The 21404-nt window shown below is 43.2% G+C and overlaps 2 protein-coding genes across 2 annotated transcripts in view; both read right to left on the minus strand.

Annotated features, from left to right (window-relative positions):
- rdh14.L (retinol dehydrogenase 14 L homeolog) overlaps positions 1-4394 on the minus strand; it is a 4946-nt gene extending 552 nt beyond the window's left edge. The window contains exons 1-2 of the mRNA XM_018264035.2: positions 3801-4394; positions 1-277 (exon numbers count right to left, since the gene is read on the minus strand). The exon at positions 1-277 is cut by the window's left edge and continues 552 nt beyond it. Of these exons, the coding sequence (XP_018119524.1) occupies positions 1-277; positions 3801-4154 (631 nt within the window). The 5' untranslated portion in view covers positions 4155-4394. The remainder of the gene's footprint in view (positions 278-3800) is intronic.
- Positions 4395-16887: 12493 nt separating this feature from the next.
- Positions 16888-20686, minus strand: LOC121393845 (palmitoyltransferase ZDHHC2-like). The gene has a single exon (XM_041563571.1). The coding sequence runs from the start codon at positions 18041-18043 to the stop codon at positions 17063-17065; it is 981 nt and encodes a 326-aa protein (XP_041419505.1). The 5' UTR covers positions 18044-20686; the 3' UTR covers positions 16888-17062.
- Positions 20687-21404: the final 718 nt, after the last annotated feature.

The raw sequence follows: 21404 nt of genomic DNA on the forward strand, positions 1-21404 counted from the left end.
TAGCGAGTTTACTGCGGCTGTAGCCAAAGCTTTTACTGTAACTCTTCTCGCTGTTCAGGTCATCGAAGTTGATCTCGCCGTATTTGTAAAGCTTGGAAGAGACAACTACTATCCTGCTCGGAGCAGAGCTTTTCAAGAGACCAAGGAGGTGGTGAGTGAGAAGAAAGTGGCCCAGGTGATTAACCCCAAACTGCATCTCAAATCCATCTTCTGTCTTTGTGTACGGGCACTGAAAGATCCCCGCGTTGTTGATGAGAACGTCCAAGCGAGGCTCTTCCTTTATCAGGAGAAATTGGGACAGATCAGTGATCAGAAAACATGGGGAGGAACATTTATCAAAGGCCGAATTTCAAATTCATGTGAATTTTTTATAATAAATTTGAATATACTCGAAATTCGATTGGGGGTTTATATAATATGAATAAACGAATAACACCGAGCCAAAACTCTAATCGAATTCTGATAAACTCAAATCGAGTTTTTTCTCTGAAGAAAACTCAAATGTCAGGAAGGCTAGTAACATGTTCAAATTGGTCCCTGGATCTCTCCCATTGGCTTATACATGAACTCGGCAGGTGGTGAATAGTGGAATTTGTATTTTTAAAGGGCGGGGGCTTGATAAATCTCGAAATTCAAATCGAGTTTGGATTATTCACAATTCAAATTTGAGAGTTTTGACCATAACAAAAATTTGAATTTTTAATTCGACCCTTAATAAATTTGCCCGTTAATGAAGGGATTTTCAAAAGACAATCCAAACATAAACCAAAGCACGTCAGGGAACATGTAAAGCTGAACATACACATACCAACCCAATACGATTATCTGTGCACTAGTTATGTGAGGGCCGGCCCGAAACCCGCGGGACCCATGGGTCGGGCAGGTGCGGGCCGACCTCGCAAGCTCCTTTCTGGCCCTTCCAAATGCCGGCTTCCGACTTGAGCTTTTATAGACGCGCGCCACTCGCCCCGTCCCTTTTGTGACGTCATCGGCTGGATGGGGCCGCGTGGGTCTATATAAGAAACCCGGAAGTCGGGCTTGGGCGGGTGTGGGTCGGAAAAAGCCCGACCCAAACATCACTACAGTGCATTTATGGGGATTCCACCAATTCCAACTGAAATCTATGTTCTCCATGGGTGTTTTTTGCCAGGTGAATAGACCTTCATTTTAGCATGCCTTTAACTAACACTGATAGAATAATAGTTACACAAGCCGGTAGGACTGAGTGCTGTATTTGCTGACATACAGTCCGATTGGCTTCTGCAAAAGCTTTACATTTCAGCCAGAGCAGTAGTGGAAGGTTTTGTTTTTTGCTGACCACTTACCCAGCTGATTTATTTTGGCTGGGAAGAGCTTGTATAGTTTCAAATACCCTCTCCATTTGTTCAGCCCAATCATTTTAAATACATACCTGATTAGCCAGTGTATGGTCGTCTTAAGTAACTCAATCATCAGAACGTTGCTTGTTTTTAACTCTTGCAAATGCCCTAAAGCAGAAGGAAATGATCGATCCACGTGGGGTGCCAAAAATTAGGGCACCCCATAAGGATGGTAATGGCTTGTCTGATATCCTGGGATGGTGGTACTATTGAGCAAGCAAACCTCTTCCCATCTTCTTTTGCACAGTGGTGTGCATGCAGTAGAGTTAAAAGCCAGACAAACAAAGCAAAGCCAGCCTTTTCTCTCTACTGCGCATGCGTTGGCCGATGGATCTTGAAAAACGAAGAAGGGAGGAAGAGGCTGGCTTGCTCGCAAGTACCCTGGGCTGGTACAGTTTTCTGCTAACAAGGGCAATGGCCTTGGTATAGGTAAATCATTACAATCCTTGGGGGGAGGTGTCCTAACATTTGGCACCCCCATGGATTGGACCTTTCCTTCTCCTTTAAGATAGACATACACATAATGATGCATTCATTTTGCAAAGACACTCTAATGGTACTGGCACACAAAGAGATTTGTCGGTCATGTTTAAATCTGTAATAAAACAGGGCGACAAATCCCATGAAAAAGACTTTCCATTGGATAACATAGAGATCATAAGTAAAACCTATTGCCTCGCAAGAAAACTGTGGAAAATGAAGTGCTGCCTATGTTTTTCCAAGCGGTGATTTAAACGCGCATAACAAATCCCTAGTCTGACAGTACCTAAGTGCATATTTTTAACCATGTTATGTGCTGGGTAAATTGGGTTTATCCGTACAGGCCAATTCAGTCCTCGCCCAGAAGGATTTTCTAACCTGCCCATAATATATCCAATTTCCATGCAGATATAGGTCAGGCAGACTCCATACAAAGGCCAATAAGACAGTGGGGCTCATTTATAAACACTGGGCAAATTTGTCCCTGGGCAGTAACCCATAGCAACCAATTAGTGATTAGCTTTTTTCAGCCAGCTGCAGGTTGAACACCGAAAGCTATCATCTGATTGGTTGCCATGGGTTACTGCCCAGGTGCAAATTTGCCCAGTGTTTATAAATAACCCCCAGTGACTTGGACTGTAGGGGACAAGTTGGCAGCACATAATGGAATGGTCAGATTTAGAGCCAACCAGAATGAAAACCAATTAACTACAGTTCATGAAATAAAGTGCTTGTGCTTAAATAATGTTAGACCGGAAAAGTAGTTTCTTATAGAAAGAAGAAAGTATCGCGCATAAGCCAATTACTATACCGTTGGTCTCAAAATTAGATCTAAGGTTATAGAAACGCCAACCCTCTAGGACCAAATACGAACAGATACTTTTTTTTTTAAAAAAAAACGCTAATTAAATATCAAGGTTAAAAGCAATGAACGACTTGACAAAGCACTTATGCGAAACCCGCGTCGTTTCGTATTTGGTCCTAGAGGGTTGGCATTTCTATAACCCTTTGCGCACTTCATATTCTACTTATCTCTACTTATCTTAATTTTAATAATTAATTCAACCTACTACTAATCAACTTTGGAATGGGATTCTAATTGTATTTATGGCACTGCACTTTAATTAATTTCTAAATTGGGGAATAGGGTATTAATTAAGTCCCCCCCTTTTATTAATTGGGAATTGATTTAATTAGTATAAATGCACTGCACTTTAGTTTAACAGCTGGAAATGTACTTATTATATATGTAAGAAGCGAAGAAGATCTTCTAAACCTCCGGTCTAACATTACACTGTAGTTAATTGTTCATATAAGGTAATTAATGTTGGTAGTCAACTGATAAATGAATTAATTAGAAACTGTTTTAAATCACGCATTGAACATTAAATCTGGGTATTTCATTGTGACCTACCGGTAGTGTAAACTATATGATTACCCAGGTGGGTTTTTCATTAAACATCACCAATCGCACCATTAGAAAAGTTTAGTAGGTAAGAGGAAAGTGATATTTAATTTTGTGACCAACGATATAGTAATTAGCTTATGCGGGGTATATTCTTCTTCCTATAATAAACTACTTTTCGGGTATTAGTGAGGGGTATTAGTGGGTGCAGTCACCACCAAGGGCAGGTAAAGTGCTGGCCATGTCAGACCAACCCCATGGTGGCCCAATAAGCCACAGATCTGCTAGTCTGAGTGTCCTTCAGTATGTGTGGAATGTGTAGCAATCATTCATTACTTAACTACAGAGTGACCTTTTACTTCATATCATAAGCCACTACTGAATATCCCAGCGAAACATGATCCAGTGACACTGGGCCACTACTGAAGCCGCAATGTCAAACAGGACAACCACTGAGCCTGCAGGGGTGAATTATGGGAAATGTAGTTCAGTAGAGGGGAATATGTAACTTGCTGTTCCACACAGATCCCTTATACCTTGAGCACCTCCTGACAGAATCGCCGGACAGACTGCAGAGAGCTCAGATCCAGCTGTTTGATGACTATCTCCCCTCTGTCCCCGGCCTCCCTCCGTAGCTCAGCAGCCGCCTCTTCAGCCCGGCCCTGGTCCCTACAGGCCAAAATCACACGGGCCTCCTGCTTCACCAACTCTGCCGCCGTGGCCTTGCCGATCCCGCAATTAGCCCCCGTGATGATCACCGTCTTCCCACGCATTAGGCCGGACCCTCCGGCTCTGACGCTGTTACTCAAGAGCCGACGAACTACTAGGATAAGCCCTCCGCCTAAAGCTACAGCCGCTGCAACCATCAGGGCGGATGAAGAAGTCGCCATGTTTGGTGTGGGCAGCGCTCTGTTTGGAAGCGCAGTGGAGGGGGGTGGGCGGTCTAGGAGGCAGCCATCTTTGATAAGGGTAGACAGGACGCTGTTGGAGAGGTCAGTGCTTTGAAGAAGGAACGAGTCCTGTTTGTTATGAGCAGGGGAAAGACTCTAGAGCCATGTTTGGTGTGGGAGTTATGTGTTAGTGTGGGCTGTACTGTAAACGCAATAAAGGAGAGATGGCCATGTTTAGTGAGGGCAAAGCACCAGGTGCATGACATTGGCGTCCGCAGAAGAATTTCCGGGGGGGGGTAGGGTTACCACCTTTTCTAAAAAAAAAATACCGGCCTTCTTATATATTTATATCTATTAATAACAATGGGATCAGCTATCGTTTTTACCAGCCATGCCGGTAAAATACCTGCCAGGTGGCAACCCTAGGGGCAAGGAATAAAACACATTACACAAATTACTTGTACCCATATTTTGGTTTCCACACAAACCTAAGAGCAGCTTTTCTGTAAATATATAAAGTAGTAAGTGTTGCACATGTATAGCATTGCCATTATATGAGTGACACAAACTCCTTGGGGCTCATTTATCAACACTGGGCAAATTTGCCCATGGGCTGTTACCCATAGCAACCAATCAGTGATCAGCTTTTTAAAGCCAGCTGCAAGAAGAACAATGAATGCAGCAATCTGATTTGTTGCTTTAGGTAACAGCCCATGGGCAATTATGCCCAGTGTTGATAAATGAGCCCCCTTGTCTGCTACTCCAGCAGAATTCTGCACTGAAATCCATTTCTCAAAAGAGCAAACAGATTTTTTTATATTCAATTTTGAAATCTGACATGGGGCTATCTATACATTTTGTCATTTCCCAGCTGCCCCTGGTCATGTGACTTGTGCCTGCACTTTAGGAGGGAACTGCTTTCTGGCAGGCTGTTTTTTTTTTTTTCTTTCAATGTAACTGAATAGAACAAAGTGGGACATGGGTTTTTACTATTGAGTGTTGTTCTTAGATCTACCAGGCAGCTGTTATCTTGTGTTATCTGGTTACCTTCCCATTGTTCTGTTGTTAGGCTGCTGGGGGGGGGAGGGGTGATATCACTCCAACTTGCAGTACAGCAGTAAAGAGTGACTGAAGTTTATCAGAGCACAAGTCACATGACTTGGGGCTGCTGGGAAATTGACAATATGTCTAGCCCCATGTCAGATTTCAAAATTGAATACAAAAAAATCTGTTTGTTCTTTTGAGAAATGGATTTCAGTGCAGAATTCTGCTGGAGCAGCACTATTAACTGATGCATTTTGGAATTTTTTTTTTTTTTTCTGATGACAGGATCCCTTTAAGACTAACTGTCCCAGTGACTAACTGTCAGAGTGCCTTGCTCCAACATTTTTGTTTATCTATTTACGTAAATGATTATGCACACAGTTACAATGTGATGCTACACTGTGCCATAAATGGCTCAACATTATTTTTCATGAAACTATCTGCCAATGGGCCAAGGAAAATAAATATTACACAAAATATTACACAAAGGACAGGAGCAGACGAGGGGGACGAGGTGCAAAAATATATATTATAATATTATAAATATTTCTATCTATACAAATATATAGAGTGAGGCAGAGAGTTATTAGAGACAGAGAGATGAGTGTGGGGGGTAACAAACAGGGATTGCCAGATCTTATACACAGTTCCCCTTACACATGTTAACACTAAGGGGTAGATTTACTAAACTCGAGTGAATAATTTGAATGCAAAAATATTCGAATTTCGAAGTATTTTTTTGGGTACTTCCACCATCGAATTGGTCAAATTAGATCGAATCGAATGATTCGAGAGATTCGAAGTAAAAAACGTTTGACTATTCGACCATTCGATAATCAAAGTACTGTCTCTTTATAAAAAAACTTCGACTTCATACTTCGCCACTTTAAACCTACTGAAGTGCAATGTTAGCCTATGGGGACCTTACAGAGCACTTTTCTTTGAGGGTCGAATTTGAAGGTTTTTTTAACCCTCGAAATTCGACCCTTGATAAATCTGCCCCTAACAGTTAATTTACACATAGGCATAGATACACACAAAGACACGCATACACTGGCATTGACACTCTAAGATTAACACAACAAATTCACACTCATCTGCCTTGGGAGAGAAGATGCTTCATCAGGAGGAGATTCTCTACTGTGATTCTCTCATTCCTCACTCAGTTGAGGAGCAGGAAACTTCTCACAGAGGGAAAGGGTGGAGCTAAACTGGACTGCTGCTCTGAGCAGTAGAACAGGCATTGGGATGGTCCATTATTTGAAGGAGTGCTGACAACAAGATGAAAGCCTTTATAAGAGAATATACTAAGTACAAGTCCAGAAAGGGGCAAATGCCCCCCTGTGGATGGCCATGGTGTATGAGCTCCAGTCATGTGTATAAACAATAAGCTTATAGGGGTATGCATACCTCCCAACATTTGAAAATCCGGGACAAAATGTTCTGGCACGTGTAGTGCTGCAATTGTTTTTTTATCATGCTCATTTTGTGGCCACACCCCCTAAATACTATGTACATTTTACAAAATTTGTCAAGTTATGGAATGACCTCAACAGACCAATAAAGGTTTGGCATTTATTTAGGTTTCTTCAGGGCTGCAGGTAAGCCTGCCTGTGTCTATTTGTTTAGATGGGAATCAAGTCTTTCTTGGTTTCTATCCACAGTCATGGTTTCAGGCGAGATTAACGATAAATTTGTTGGTCTTGCCTATATGTTCATGCAGTGCCACAGCCTATGCTTGGATTTCTGTCTGGCAATGTCTGAGAAAATGGTTCTTGTATGAATGTACTGAATCTGTACATTAAGCTCTGGCTCTCTTCAGCTTTGCTGTGCATGGCATCTGGCTTTCGTTAGCCATGTGATGTATGGTCTGTGTCCTTCTCCATTGTTGCTGGACATAGCTTCTGGCTTTCTCCAGCTTTTCAGTGCATTGCCTTTAGCTTTAGCCAGACTTGCTGTGCATGGCCTTTGCAGTTCTTTGCCTCGGGCTTTCTTCAGCCGTGCAGTGCATGACCTCTGGCTGTCACATGCCTTGTGGTGCATGGACTCTGGAATTTCCAGCCTCAAGATGCATGTTCTCTGGTTTTCCCAACCTTGTAATGCATAGCCTCTGGCTTTCTGCAGACTGGCAGTGTATGACCTCTGGCTTTTGCAAGCCTTTTTTCAAGTGCATGGCATATGCCAATTTCCAGTCTCAAAGTGCATGGTCTTCAATTTTTGGAAGCTTCGCAAAGCAGGGCTTCTGGCTTTCTTCAGCCTCCCGATGCATGGCATATGGCCTTCTCTAACTGGCATGTGCATGACCTCTGATTTCGCAAGCCTTGCAGTGCAAGGCCTCTGGCTTTTGACCAGCCTCTTGGTGTGTGGCCTACAAGCCAATGATATTTACTGCTTTGTGGCTCCAGCCTAGGAATGCTTTTGTAGGTCAGAAGACAATGTTTGGAATGTGATAAGTTTCTGCTACTTTTGGCATGTCTTCTGGGGCATGAGCCAACATTAACTGTACTTGAGATAATTCTATGCAAATGACTGATGAGTATTTAGTGCTTAAAATATAGTTCTTGGCTTTCACTAACTGGAAACTAAGCTATGGAACATGGGGCAGCTTCAGCATGGATGGCTCATGCATTCCATGGTGTTATGCCTTCATTGCGTTCCTCCTTCAATGTGGATATGCCAGTTTTATTTCATAGCCTTGAATCTGAGTGTTTTGAAGTATACCTTTATTATTTGGTATTGATGGGAAATGCCATAGGTTTCTAGCATGGTAGGACATTGGGAATTTCATTTTCCTTATATCTGAAAACTGTTTTTCTTGCTTGCCCTGCTTTACCAGTACAGGGTTTTCCCAACCTGAAGAATTCAGGGTACTTTAAATTCTAATCATACGTATATTATATTAAATCACACGTATATTTATATTAATTGTATTTTCCTAAACACATAGAAAACAGCATACATTACTATATTGTGTACTTGAGGGCCAATAAGGACAAAGAAACACCCACAGTTTAACTAATACATGGGGGCCATTCCTTGCAGACAAGCTAATTGGGCAAGTGAACTGAAATATTATTGAAGGGTAAGTTGTGTCTGTTTCTTAGAAAAAATTATAGAAGTATGGTTCTGGTTTCCTGAGTTTTGAACAAAACAACCGGCACCACCAGCGTTTCTAAAGGATAGAGAAACTCAAGATATGCAAACTAAAAGATTTATTCAACCACAGCACCAAAAATTGAGAAGCAAAGCCAGAAGCCAGGAAAGGATGGATATCCATTGTACAAGATAAATGTAGAGTTTTGGAAACATAGAGTGTGAAGACCAGACCCTGTTCACTTCCGAGGTGGAAATATTTTAATGGACAATGCCTAAAAACTATAACCCCTCCTTGCTGTACTTGCCGAAACACTTAACAAAATGGTTGACTCCTGGTTCAACGATCTGCCCTTCTCTGTCACCTTCTGAAAGGAGAAAAAGCTGTTCCTTTGCAAGCTTACAACAAACTTGATGACTTCCTTGGAACAATTTTTTTTGGGCTTCTATGCCCAAATATTCAGGACTTCAAGGTCAGTTAAGGGCCATTACAACTTTTTCCCTCTCTTCTGAAATTCTCTTGAAGATCAGAAGAATTGGAGAGACCACAGAGGAATTAAAAGACCATATACTCTTATTCACCTGCAAAGAGAATTTCTACTTAGGACTTCTGCTGTCATATTAGAAGTATTGGTGGTGTCTGCTAATGGCTGGTTGTTGCTCTCTGTACCAGACATTCTGCAAAACCCACAATAGTTTTGTTATAGATTGAGATGATGCCCTGCTTCAGACTTATTGTGATTCATTATATTGCGCCGACATATTCCGCAGCACTTTTCAGAGATTATATTAATAACATGCCCGCCATGTTATCCCCAAATAATACAGGATTGTATTTGTCCAAATAAATGATTATTATTAAACTGTCCAGTGATTTCATTCACACTGACAATAATTAAACTATGTTGTTGACCTGTTTTGGCCAAATCCTTCATGTTGGAAAAGTGCCAACCCCAGGCTGATTTGGATAGCACTTGGCATATTTGAGGTCTGGAAGGCGAACAATGTTTCTAAATACAATAACTGTTTTTTGGCTACGTTTTAAAAAAAAAAAATTTCAAAGTAAGAGGCAGAAAAGCTGTCATGCCCAATAAATTCATATAAACTGTACAAGCCGTTACGTGGAACCGCACATTACTTGTAACTGCCAGCATTTCACCTTTATTCTGAAACCTGTTGTGATTATTACCAACCATGCAACCATTGTATCTGTTGATGCCAAATGGAATGAGGGAGCACTCCAAGGCTTATTGATTAAAGGTAAACTAGAATGTACATGCCAAAACTACTTGTGACTATTTTTCAAGATAATATATTGGTTGTCAGACAGAACAGTTTAAGGGTAAATGTACTCTCTTTAAAAAAAAGGATTTATTTTCATATATCTCTAAAGATTCTCATTTATCCAGTTCATGATATATATACAGTATCTAGTAGAATTAAGTCAAAGGCAACTGGACATTTAGGGGCAGATTTATTAAGGGTCGAATTTTCGAGTTGGATTTTTGGTCAAAACTCACAAATCCGAGTTGGGATTAATCCAAACTCAAATTCGAGATTTATCATACCTGGACCCTGGGAACAACGTGAATTTGACTATTTGCCACCTAAAACCTCCCAAGTTCATGTAGAAGTCAATGGCAGAGGTGCAGTGAACCATTTGAAGATGTTAATAGCCTTCCTGACATTCTGATTTTTTTTGGAGAAAAAACCTGATTTGAGTTTAGTAGAATTTTCGGATCCTTCCTATTCAATCAAATATTAGATGTTTGAGTTTTTTCTTAAAGGGGACCTGTCACCCCAAAAAAATGATCAAAATCCTATTTTATCACAAACAAAATGAACTTTAATTACACTATATAAATTATTTGAATTTTGTTTTCTTATGTTTGGGAATTCATAATTATAGCAAGCAGGCCGGAGCCATTTATCGGACACTGTTATTTTTTTTGCTCAAAAAAAATTTGTTTTATTTTGTTTACCAGGTGTACAACAGATATATGCATGGTTGATAGTATTTTACAATTCAAAGTCATATGTATATAGAGTAATGCTTAGCAGTACAGGATCAGGTTCACATGCATGGAGGGTACCATAATACAGTACAGATTTATAGGTAGGTGCATAAACAACAGTTCTGGGGACTAATAGTGTTTGGTTGACAACAAGGGACCTGTAGTTCCAGAGGGCTCTATGTTGCCCCACCCAACCCTATCTGTGGCCTAGACCTTACTAACACCAAGAAGAGCATTCTCCATTTAGTTTGGATTTTCAGTCCACCATTGCCAGATATTAATGAACTTGCCGAGGTGACCTTGCTTGGACCCTATTGCATACTCCACTGTGGCAAGGTCTGACATTGCTCTGTGCCACTCCTGTATAGTAGGGGGGGAAATGTCTTTCCAGTGTAGGTTGAGGATTCTCCTAGCTTGGAATAGGGCTTTGGTTATGAAAACTTTCTTGGGGAATTCCAGGTTAGTGTTTAGGTCCAGAGTCAGTAGGCATGACCTGGCCAAACAATCACTCCACCCGGGGGCAGCCCTCGTTAGCCAGTCACATACATCTCCCCAATACTGTCTAATGCTCGCACATTCCCATAGTGTATGCAACAGGGTGGCTATTTCTGTCCCGCACCTTGGACATATTGGGGATGTAAGTACCTTCATTCCGTATAGTCTCTGTACAGTAAAGTATGACCTGTGTATTAGGTAGAGCTGTTGTAGGTGGTGGCGAGGAGACATGGAGACCAGAAGTGGCGTGGTCAAAAGCCATTTCCATTGTTCATCAGTGATGACCCCTAGGTCTGTTTCCCAAGTCTCTCTAGTTGGGAAGGTCCTATCATTGTGTGTTTTTTCCTGCATCCTTTTATAAATTTTAGAAACCTTACCCCTTTGGTTGTGATCTGCTAGTATGTCCATTATTGGTGAGTTTGCTAACTGAATATGTTGCTTGGAGGATTGGGATTTTAAGATAGAGCTCAGTCTGTGGTGCATTAGCCATTGTGCTTGGGGGAGGTTTCTCTCGCTCTGGAGTTCATGGAAGGTCCTGACGTTACCTTCGGACCACACATCTTCAAGAGTGGTGAGGCCTAGATCTAACCATACCTGGGGTGGGTTAAAGGGGACTAAGCCTGGAAATACCCCGTTGCCCCATATGGGAGTCTGTGGCAAGAGGTTCGTATATCGGATTGTTGCATGGGCTAGATGCAGGATTTTCCCCTGCAGTTTAGATAATCAGGAGACTGGGCCTCTGGGTTTTTTCACCAGGAGGGCTCGCCAGGGGTGTTCTAGACATTTTGTGGCCTGGGTCCACATGTTGTAGAGAGGTGGAGAGATTTTCTGATGCAACATGGGTGAGATATGGGTAAGTTGAGCAGCTAGATAGTATAGGTGGAGGTCGGGAAAAGCCATACCTCCCTGGTCTCTCGCTCTCATCAGGTTTGTGAGGCGAAGCCTAGCTCTCGACTTGCCCCATATGAATTTGTTCAACAACGTATTGATTTTCAAAAAAGTTGCCTTAGGGATGTATACTGGGGAGTGCCATAGGGTGTACAGGAGCTTAGGTAGTATGAACATTTTTGTCAGGTGGATTTTACCTGCAGGGCCCAGTGGAAGCGAGCTCCAAGATTTACATTTGTCTTGCACCCATCCTATCAATGGGTTCACGTTGAGTGCCTTGAACTGATCGAGGGGGAGTGCAATTTTAACTCCTAGGTACGTGAACTCAGAGGCAATATGGAGGGGGCAGGTGGTTGGAGGCCCTGCTCTGCCTTGCTTGTCTACCAGGAAAAGCGTTGACTTGGTGCTGCTGGTAATTAACCCCGATATTTCCCCAAAGTCGTGCGTAAGTGTCATCAGGGCCTCGACAGAGGGGCCCGTGTCCCCCAGGTATACCAGGGTGTCGTCAGCGTATAGCTGGATTTTATTGTCTGGCCCACTGCCACCTAAGCCCCTGATTTGAGGGTGGAGCCTGACTGCCTGGGCAAAAGGTTCGATGGCTATGGCAAACAGCAGGGGGGACAAGGGACAACCCTGCCGCGTGCCCCTGGTCAGGGAGAAACTGGGGGTTGAAATAGAGTTAATACGGAGCGTGGCTTGAGGGGACTTATATAGGAGTTTAACTCTTGCAATAAATTTAGGGCCCAGACCGAAGCTCTCCAGCACACGCCACAGGTATGGCCATTCGACTGTGTCAAATGCCTTGGCGATATCTAACGCAGCTATAGCTCTGTGGCCTGTGCTGTTGAGTGCCTCCTCGAGAGTGAGATATAGTCTTCTGGTGTTTAGGGCCGGGGTTTTTCCTGGGATGAATCCTATTTGGTCCGGGTGGATTATTTCGGTGATCACTTTGCCTAATCTCTTAGCCAGGACTTTAGCGTATATTTTTACGTCGGCTGTTAGCAGTGATATGGGCCTGAATGATTCGCATTTTTGCGGGTCTTTGCCCGGCTTGGGTAAGAGAATTATAGCTGCCTCGTACAGGGATTCGGGGAAATGCCCCTGTTGGAGTGCTTCACGATAAAGTTGCAGAAGTAGGGGGGTTAGGGTTCTGCCATGCCTCTTATATAGCTCGATTGGTATACCATCTGAGCCAGCGGCCTTGCCCAGGGGAAAGGAGTCAATTGCCTCTTGTATTTCACTGCTGGAGATTTCTTCCTCTAGGAAGTCACTGAGCTCCCGTGGCAATTTAGGGAGCCCCAAGGGGGTTAGGAATGTTTTTATCTCATCGTCTGAGGCTTGCAGTTTGGAGGCATATAGGTCTTTATAGAAGCATACCAATATTTCTTTTATTTTGTCTGGGTCTGACTGAAGGATACCTTCGTGATCCCTCAGAGCTGGTATGGGTGGGGGGGATGTGTGTGCTTTTGCTAGGTGGGCAAGTAGCCTGCCCGGTTTTTCCCCATGTTCGTAAACATTGATCTTTGAGAAGAAGTGTTTACGCTGGGCTTTTTGGGCTAGGTACTGCGAGTATTGCTCTTGGGCTTCTCTTAGCCGCTTAAGGGCCTCAGGGGATGGGTTTTCAGCGGCCTGGGTATCTAGTTGGGAGACTTGTTTTTCTAGGGCCCTTTCTGCTTGTCGGGATTGGGCTTTGTATGCTGAAATTTCAGCTGATATAGAGTTTCTAAGATAGGATTTTAGGGAATCCCAAAATGGGAGAATCAGGTCTACACTTTGGTTTAGCTCCAGATAATCCTGTAAGTATCCCTCTACTGCTTCCACGTTATCTAAAATATTTAACCAGACTGGGTTAATCGTAGGTCTAGGTCGTTCAATTCTATAGGGGAATTGCAGACGTATTTGTAGGGGGGCATGGTCGGAAATGCCTCTGGGCAAATAACAGGTTTGCCTCACCATTGGGATCGCTAGGGCATTGACAAACACCATGTCGATTCTGGAGAGAGCATAATGTGACGTAGTGAAGCAAGAGTATTGCCGAGAGTCTGGGTTGGCTTGTCTCCATGGGTCGAACAACGCCATGGATGACATGAACCTGTTCAGAACTGTAGTGGAAGGCGAGGGGATAGCCTGGTTTCTGTGCATCCTATCTATATTAGGGGACAAAACCTCATTAAAGTCACCAGCTATTATAGTGAGTGCATGCGGATGTTGCACTAGTAAGCCGGCTATGGTCCGCAGCACTGTTGGTTCGAACGGGGGAGGAATGTATACATTCACCAGCAATACCTCGCTTGTATAGATATAGCAATGGAGAAATATATATCTCCCTTTTGGATCAGATTTAAGGTTGATGAACCTGAAGGGGACTGTTTTGCCTATCAAAATCGAGACCCCTGAGGAGTGCGTGGAAAAGGTGGCATGGAAGGCCCATCCAATCCAAGGCCTTTTGAGGGACAGGGTCTTAGACCCCACCAAGTGGGTCTCCTGCAAGAAGGCAATTGTTGTGGAATGGGATTTTAAGAAGTCATGGACTAGCCTTCTTTTAATTGGGTCATTTAGGCCCCTTACATTCCAGCTTGTTAAGGCCACTGCCATTTTCCTGTAGAGTTGTGGGCATACCACACAAATATCAATACATTTTTGCACATATCAAACAAACATTTTTGAGCTAACTGCGTAAACTTGTATAAACCTGTTACCCCCTTAAAACCCCCCTCCCCTTCCGCCCAATCCCCAACTGAGGGCAGAATTTGTACCCAAACCAAAAAGTGGTGAAAAGACATCTCATGTGGGGTAGAGCATACCACCGTAGTGAGCTGTGTTAAACAACGTCTGTTGGGGATATCTTCTGGAGAGCAAAGGGACCGCCTTTTACCCCTATGCCTCAACTGGGTTGCAGCTTGCGGTGACTGTATGACGTCCCTTGAGTTGTTTTGGCAGTAAATTGTGGTGATTTAGCATTGTGGTAGGAGTAGGCTTTCAGGGGTGGGTGGCCTCAGCCACTGATTGTTCTGCTGTATGTTGTCACCAAGCCCCCCTCCCCCCCCTCGGCCAGGCAGACAGCTGAAGAAAAAAAAAAAAATAGTAGCCATTATATTTCAGGGGCGCTGGTGCCGCGACTCCAGCAGGGGAGAACAGGGGCCCCAGCGGCCCGGGTATTACCCTGTTGCCTGGGTTGTAACTGCTGGGCTGGTTGTGAGCTTGCGCTCATACTCACATTTAAGCGGGACTATGGGTCTCTGAGTCTCAAGCTGGGATTCCTCTCGCATCCATCCAGGCGTTGAGCTCCTGGGGCGAGGTGAAGAAGTGCGTATTACCGCCTGCGAGGACACGGAGACGCGCCGGATACAGCATGGCGTAGTTGATTCCAGCCGCCCGTAACCTGTTTTTCCCGCTCTGAAAGACTGCTCGCTGTCGCTGTACCTCCATTGAGTAGTCTGCAAATATAGAAACGGTGGCCGCTTCGTAGCGGAGAGGGCCCCGGGTTCTTGCCAGTGATAGAATTTTGTCCCTGTCTCTCGCGTTCAGGAGACGGGCTATCAGGGGTCTGGGGGGGGCCCCTAGGGGGGACCTCCGTGTGGGGATTCTGTGGGCTCTCTCTATGGCAAAGGTGGCTGACAGGTGTGTTGCTCCGAAGGTCTCCTTTAGCCATCCTTCGATAAAGGCCTCTGGTGCATTGCCTTCTGCCTGTTCGGGGAACCCCACAAATCTGAGGTTGTTGCGCCTCAAGCGGTTTTCTAGGTCGTCCGCCTTGCGCTGACCGTCAGACAGTAGTTTTCTGACCTCACGATATTGTTCTGGGAGGTCACGGCAGTTATCTTCCAGCGTACTCACTCGGGCTTCCACTTCGGTTGTGCGCTCCCTCAGCCGCTGCAAGTCGCCTTTGATGATCGACAGGTCGATCCGTATTTCCTCCATCTTGGTCTGTATTAGTGCGGTGCAGGAGGTGTTTGCAGATTTGATTTCAGCCATAATGTCGCCTAGCGTAGGTTCTGGTGTTACCGGCGGGTCGCAGGTGTCGGTTGGCGGGTTGCCCTCTTGTTCTGCTCGCTGGCTCTCGGCAGTGGTTCCAGGCTGATCTGCGGCCTGCTCATCCTCACCGCCATTTTGTGACTCTTCGCGGGCAAACTTTTCCAGGCGAGATGCTGCCTCCGACGCTCTTTTCTGCGCTTTGGTGTACCCCATAATTTGCCTCTGGGGTAAAGGGTGCCACAGGTGCTCGTGTGGCTCCGTTCTGAGCGAGTTAGTGCTGCTTAATCAGGGTTTGTAGCAGGGTCTATGGCGGAGCTCTCCTAGATGCGTGCTCTCACATCGGCAGTTAGGCCACGCCCCGGACACTGTTATTAAGACAAGCCTTGTATCGTCTCATACCATTGTGTTCTGCAATGGAGGTCAGAGTGTATCCACAAAGAGGTAGTTCTTTAAATGTATTATTATCAATGCTTTAGAAGGTTCTATTTTCAGGCACTTTCACAGATTTGTAAGAGCTAAAACCAACCTTTTGCCAAAAAGAGCAGATGAAAAACATATAATTCAAATGTCGGCTCTAATAGAAGAGCTATAGAAATAGATCTACTCTGTATGGAGTTAGTGACATTGATCTTACTTTTCATTGCATGCTATTTATGACTTTGCCATAAAGGTATTTGCCCAATGCTTTTACATGACCTATTTGATCCCCCATGTTCCTCTGTGAGGGGGCTGCCATATTTGTGCATCAGGAGTCCATTAGCATTAGAATCTCTGACAGGTTGAGAAGGGACAGTCAGGTTGGCAAAACAGTCAGGTTTAAGTAACAATTACTTAATTACTTACAAAAGCAAACCTAATAGAGAAAAACCATCAATGTGACATATAGGGAACTTTTAACATTTACTTAAACAAAAAGTTAAGTATAAATATATATATATATATTATTAGATAGGGAAAAGCAAGATTCCCTGCTCCTCATTGGGCACTACTGAGCTGCTTGTGGGGGTACACATGCCTAGCAGAGATGTGGAGTGAACAATATATAAGTTTGGGTATTTTTACATACGCCTGGTTAAGCACCTCCCCCCATCAGGAACTGCTTTGCTTCAATATTTTACTTTTCTCTTGATAACCCTGCACTGCATATAAAACACTATGACCTTGCTTATTGGCTGCCTGAAATCCCTCCCCCTATATTCATTGGATGAAAGAATAGGGATTCTGTGGCGTGTTTCCTAACATTGGAGATAAATAACACAGCAGAGAAGCAGTTCAGTTACATGCAATATTACATTTATTCATATTAGATTTACATCACAGTTAAAAAAAACCCCATTATATAAGTCCTTTTTAATTCTTCCTCGTAGTCTTCCCTGTGGTCACTGTCAGTCCAGTGATTTTTCAGTTCTGGCTCTCAGTAATGTCTTTGGCAACAGCAGCAGCATTTTTTTCTATGTCCTTTGTGGCATCAGTCATTGGGAATGTATAGCCATCTCCTAAGCTGCTGAAGACTGGGAGGAACCAATATTTCTTTTCATCTCCAAACACTTGTCTCAGGTTCTTGCTCAAGCCCAAGTCATAACGTTCATTCCATGTGCCACTTTCACCCTCCCTAGAAGTGATATTATCTACAGCCCAATGGCAATGAATATATAACAATAGTAATAACATTACACAGCAGAGTGTGCTCAAGCTGAACAGCACAATGATCGGCACTTTGGATTGGGTGTTGGGCAGCTGATGAGTCCAGAATAGTATGGAGCCATAAAGTGACACTGCGCTAGTGAATAGGCACAATAGCAATGCATAAACCACGCACAGGAGGAAGGACTTGTAGTTCGAAAATCCCACACAGTTATTTAGAAAGACGCAGTGATGATCCAGTTTCAGTATACAGATGTCACACACTGGGCAATGGTGGCACCTCTCTGGCTTTAGCAGTTGGCATGTGTCACAGTACCTAAAAGCTCCTTTTGAGTCCTTAGTAGAAATAGGCAAGTCTTTAGCCATACGAACGAGGATCTCCTGCAGCACTTCTGGCTTTCTCTCACTCAGGTACCGCTGCTTGTCACACTCCGACAGGCGGAATTTCGCCGGAGGGACAGCGGGAGGCGTCATAACAGTGCGGAGATAGGACCACACGCACAGGAGGAACAAAAGGTGGAAAATCACCAGGAAGGTGATCTTTGCCTCTAATAACTGTACAGTGAATATGCACAGCTCCACCACAAATATATAATAGCAGCCAGCCAGGAGGCTAATGAAAAGTACAAGCATGATCTTGCCGAATCTCCTTATGAAAGGACGATCTTCTGCATTTATCTCGTCTGTTTCTTCTTCATCATTCATATCTATCCGAATATCTTTCTCTTCCTTTGTCATTATTGTTTTTTGAAGTTAAAAATAAAAAGTGAAAAAAGTTCTGAAGTAACAAGAAAAAGTAAAAAATTCAAAAAGTGAAAAGACTGGAGTTCTGATGTTGCAGCAACAGCGCTCAGCAGTCTAATGATCAAACAGGTGAGAGCAACAGGCAGAGTCTCTTCTGTTTATGACATCATAATGGGATCTGTTTTCTCAGCCAATGGCAAGCATATCATTAACCTTGACCAACAACAAACAGTGTAACTATTAGCAACCAACGGTCATTTCATTCCCACTATGGCTGCAGAGCAGCTTCACTTTCCATATTGTAACCGACCAACAGTGTTAGACAGTTAATGATCAGTAGTGATATTATAACTGAATGTTCAAACTACTATTGAAACATGGTATTTTTTCCTTATCTGGAGTTCAAACAACTCTACTCAATATAGAGAGTTTGGTACAAGATGGATTCCTTGGAGGCTATTGCAATTTCCACACTAACACTTTGTCCGTTGCAACCGCAGTTATGCTGGAATTTTGAAATCCCACACTGTGTTCATGAGATGAAGTATTTGTAGTAAGTTATACACGAGTTACACATGAGCTGGACCTGGGAAGCTTTGTCCAGCAGAATGAATTCAAGGGAGACTCAGACTTATTTAGAATGAATTTCTCCTTGTGAGTTAGACTCTTTGAATGGCCATTTATTTAGTATTTTTATATGAAGGTCTAGTTTTAATTTTCATGAGCCAAATTAATTCTCTGGTTTCTAGTCTTTATACTGTGTATTTCCCTGTATGGAACCAGAATTTGTTGTGCTGTGTTACATCTAGAGAGGGAAACAATTAATTCATTAACTTGACTTTTCTCACTGGGGGGGTCATTTTATAATCTTGCTCTTCCCTGTCTGTTAGTATGGCAGACACATGTCCAGCATGTTTAACTTTTTACTTAAATAAACCCTACCCAATATTTGATCCAGAGCAAGACAAAAATGTAAAAATGTCCCTCGACACCAAAACAGCAATCAGAGCAGTAATATTTGTCCTAAAATTCTTAGAAACAATAGCTTTGTATTTCATAACAACTTTTTCATCTGAGGGGGAGTATTTATTAAAACTAAACTTTTTATCACTCTAATGAAAAAAAAATGAGTCCAGCCTGAAATAGTTGCCCCGAAAACTTGACTTTATCGAATTGTCGCTGTGGCAACTCAAATTTATTGGATTTTCGAAACAAAAACCAGCACAAGCAGACCGAAACTATAGAGAATTCTGAAGGTAAAAAATGTGTTCCAATTGTTAAAGGGACCATCTGCCAGTTACTTTGACAGGTTTTAGCTGGAGTATTTTCAGATTCTAATTTTTAGTAGCTTTGGAGCATAATAAATCTCTAAAAAATTTTCCTCTAAAAATGGAGGCTTCATAAATAGGCCCCCTAATGCACTGTATATGATGTACAGTGTGTATTTACACTGGGATACTAAAAACATCAAAAAGTCCCACTAAAGTCCCACATACTGTATGCTCTGTTTCCACTTCCCTTATCCACTTCCCTTAGCTCCACAATTTTCCAAATCTGTGATGTATTTACAATTTACATAAACACCATTATGTTTGCCATATCTACTGTAGACTTTGTCTAGGGTTTCTCCTCCTATTCTCAAGTGACAACTAATAATTGGTTTGCATTTTACGTATTTTCATTTTATGTTTTATTTTCTATTGTTTGCTTTAAAAAGGTACTAAAGTGATAACTGCTTGGCAGGTAAAATGCACACAGAGGGGAATATAGTTTGAACAGCATGAAATTAAAAGAGCTATCAAAACACTATACATTGATATTGACTTTTTCTTTTATGTTTGCCTCTCCCACTTTAGCAAAATAAAAATCTGCCATCTATTGAACGGAATAAGATGCAGAAGAGTTTTACTTGTTTTATTTTGCTGTATAGTAAAATGTATAATTTTAATATATTTGCCTTTTGGAGAGAAACAGTAGTTTACAATAATTGTTGTAGAGGTTACAGGTTTGACAAGGGGAGTGTGAATTTTTTTTCCAAGTGGAGATTAACAACATCATTGAAAAAGTCTGGAATAAGGGGCGTGGCTGCATGGCGACAGGGTGGGACGCACTAACCTGAAGCTCCATGCCACAGACCTGAAAAAAGCGATTTCTGACCCTCAAGTGGACATGGGGAAACTGCAGAAGCCTGCCACACCTGCCGGCACTACAAGGCAAAAAGATACTGCAGCCTCGACCAGTATAAAGCAATTCTTCCCACCTTCACAAGAGGTGCAAGAACCACTGGAAGGAGACAACATGGCGGATGGGCCTACCACGAGTCCGGATCATCCGATCTTAAGCACACCATACATATGGAAACGGCCACGCTAAAACAAGAACTGGCAAATGTGTGGGACACACTGGAGGACATAGAGGAGCGCACAACACATATAGGCGCAGACACCCTCGTCAATGTTAAGACTCTACAAAAGCACGATCAAGCCATATTAAACTCGAGAAGGCACACAGAGGACCTAGAAAACCGTAGCCGACGTTGTAATTAGGGATTCACCGAATCCACTATTTTGGATTCGGCCAAACCCCCGAATCCTTTGTGAAAGATTCGGCTGAATACCGAACCGAATCCGAACCCTAATTTGCATATGCAAATTAGGGGTGGGAAGGGGAAAACATTTTTTACTTCCTCGTTTTCTGACAAAAAGTCACGTGATTTCCCTCCCACCCCTAATTTGCATATGCAAATTAGGGTTCGGATTCGGTTCGGCCAGGCAGAAGGATTCGGCCGAATCCGAATCCTGCTGAAAAAGGCCGAATCCTGGCCGAATCCCGAACCGAATCCTGGATTCGGTGCATCCCTAGTTGTAATATACGCATCCGGGGGGTCCCCCAATCAGTGACAGATGAGGAATTGAAAGCCCTAGTAATTAAACTGTTCTCCGAAGTGCTAGATGACCCGGGAAGCCCACCTATAAACGTAGAGAGAATTCAGTGGGGATTAAAAGGGGCAATTTCCCAAGGGACGCGCTTTGCTGCCTGGGACGCTTTGAAATTAAAGACCCGATACTATAAAAAGCAAGGGATGTTGATGGTATCATGTTTGAAAACAGCACTGTACATTTGTACCAAGATCTGTATCTACGATATTCCAGAGGCGCCTGCTGAAACCCCTAACCGCAACTCTGAGAGACCGCAATATCTCTTATAAATGGGGTTTTCCTTTCGCTCTGGTGGCACAAAAGGGCGGTAAAACATTTGCCCTTGGCTATCCTGTGTCAACAACCAAACAGAATGGCGAATTTACATCCTGGGCGCATCAGAGGACACGTCTTCAGCACCGACTACACCACGGCCC

The sequence above is a fragment of the Xenopus laevis genome, chromosome 5L, assembly GCF_017654675.1.
Source record: "Xenopus laevis strain J_2021 chromosome 5L, Xenopus_laevis_v10.1, whole genome shotgun sequence".
NCBI classification, from domain to species: domain Eukaryota; kingdom Metazoa; phylum Chordata; class Amphibia; order Anura; family Pipidae; genus Xenopus; species Xenopus laevis.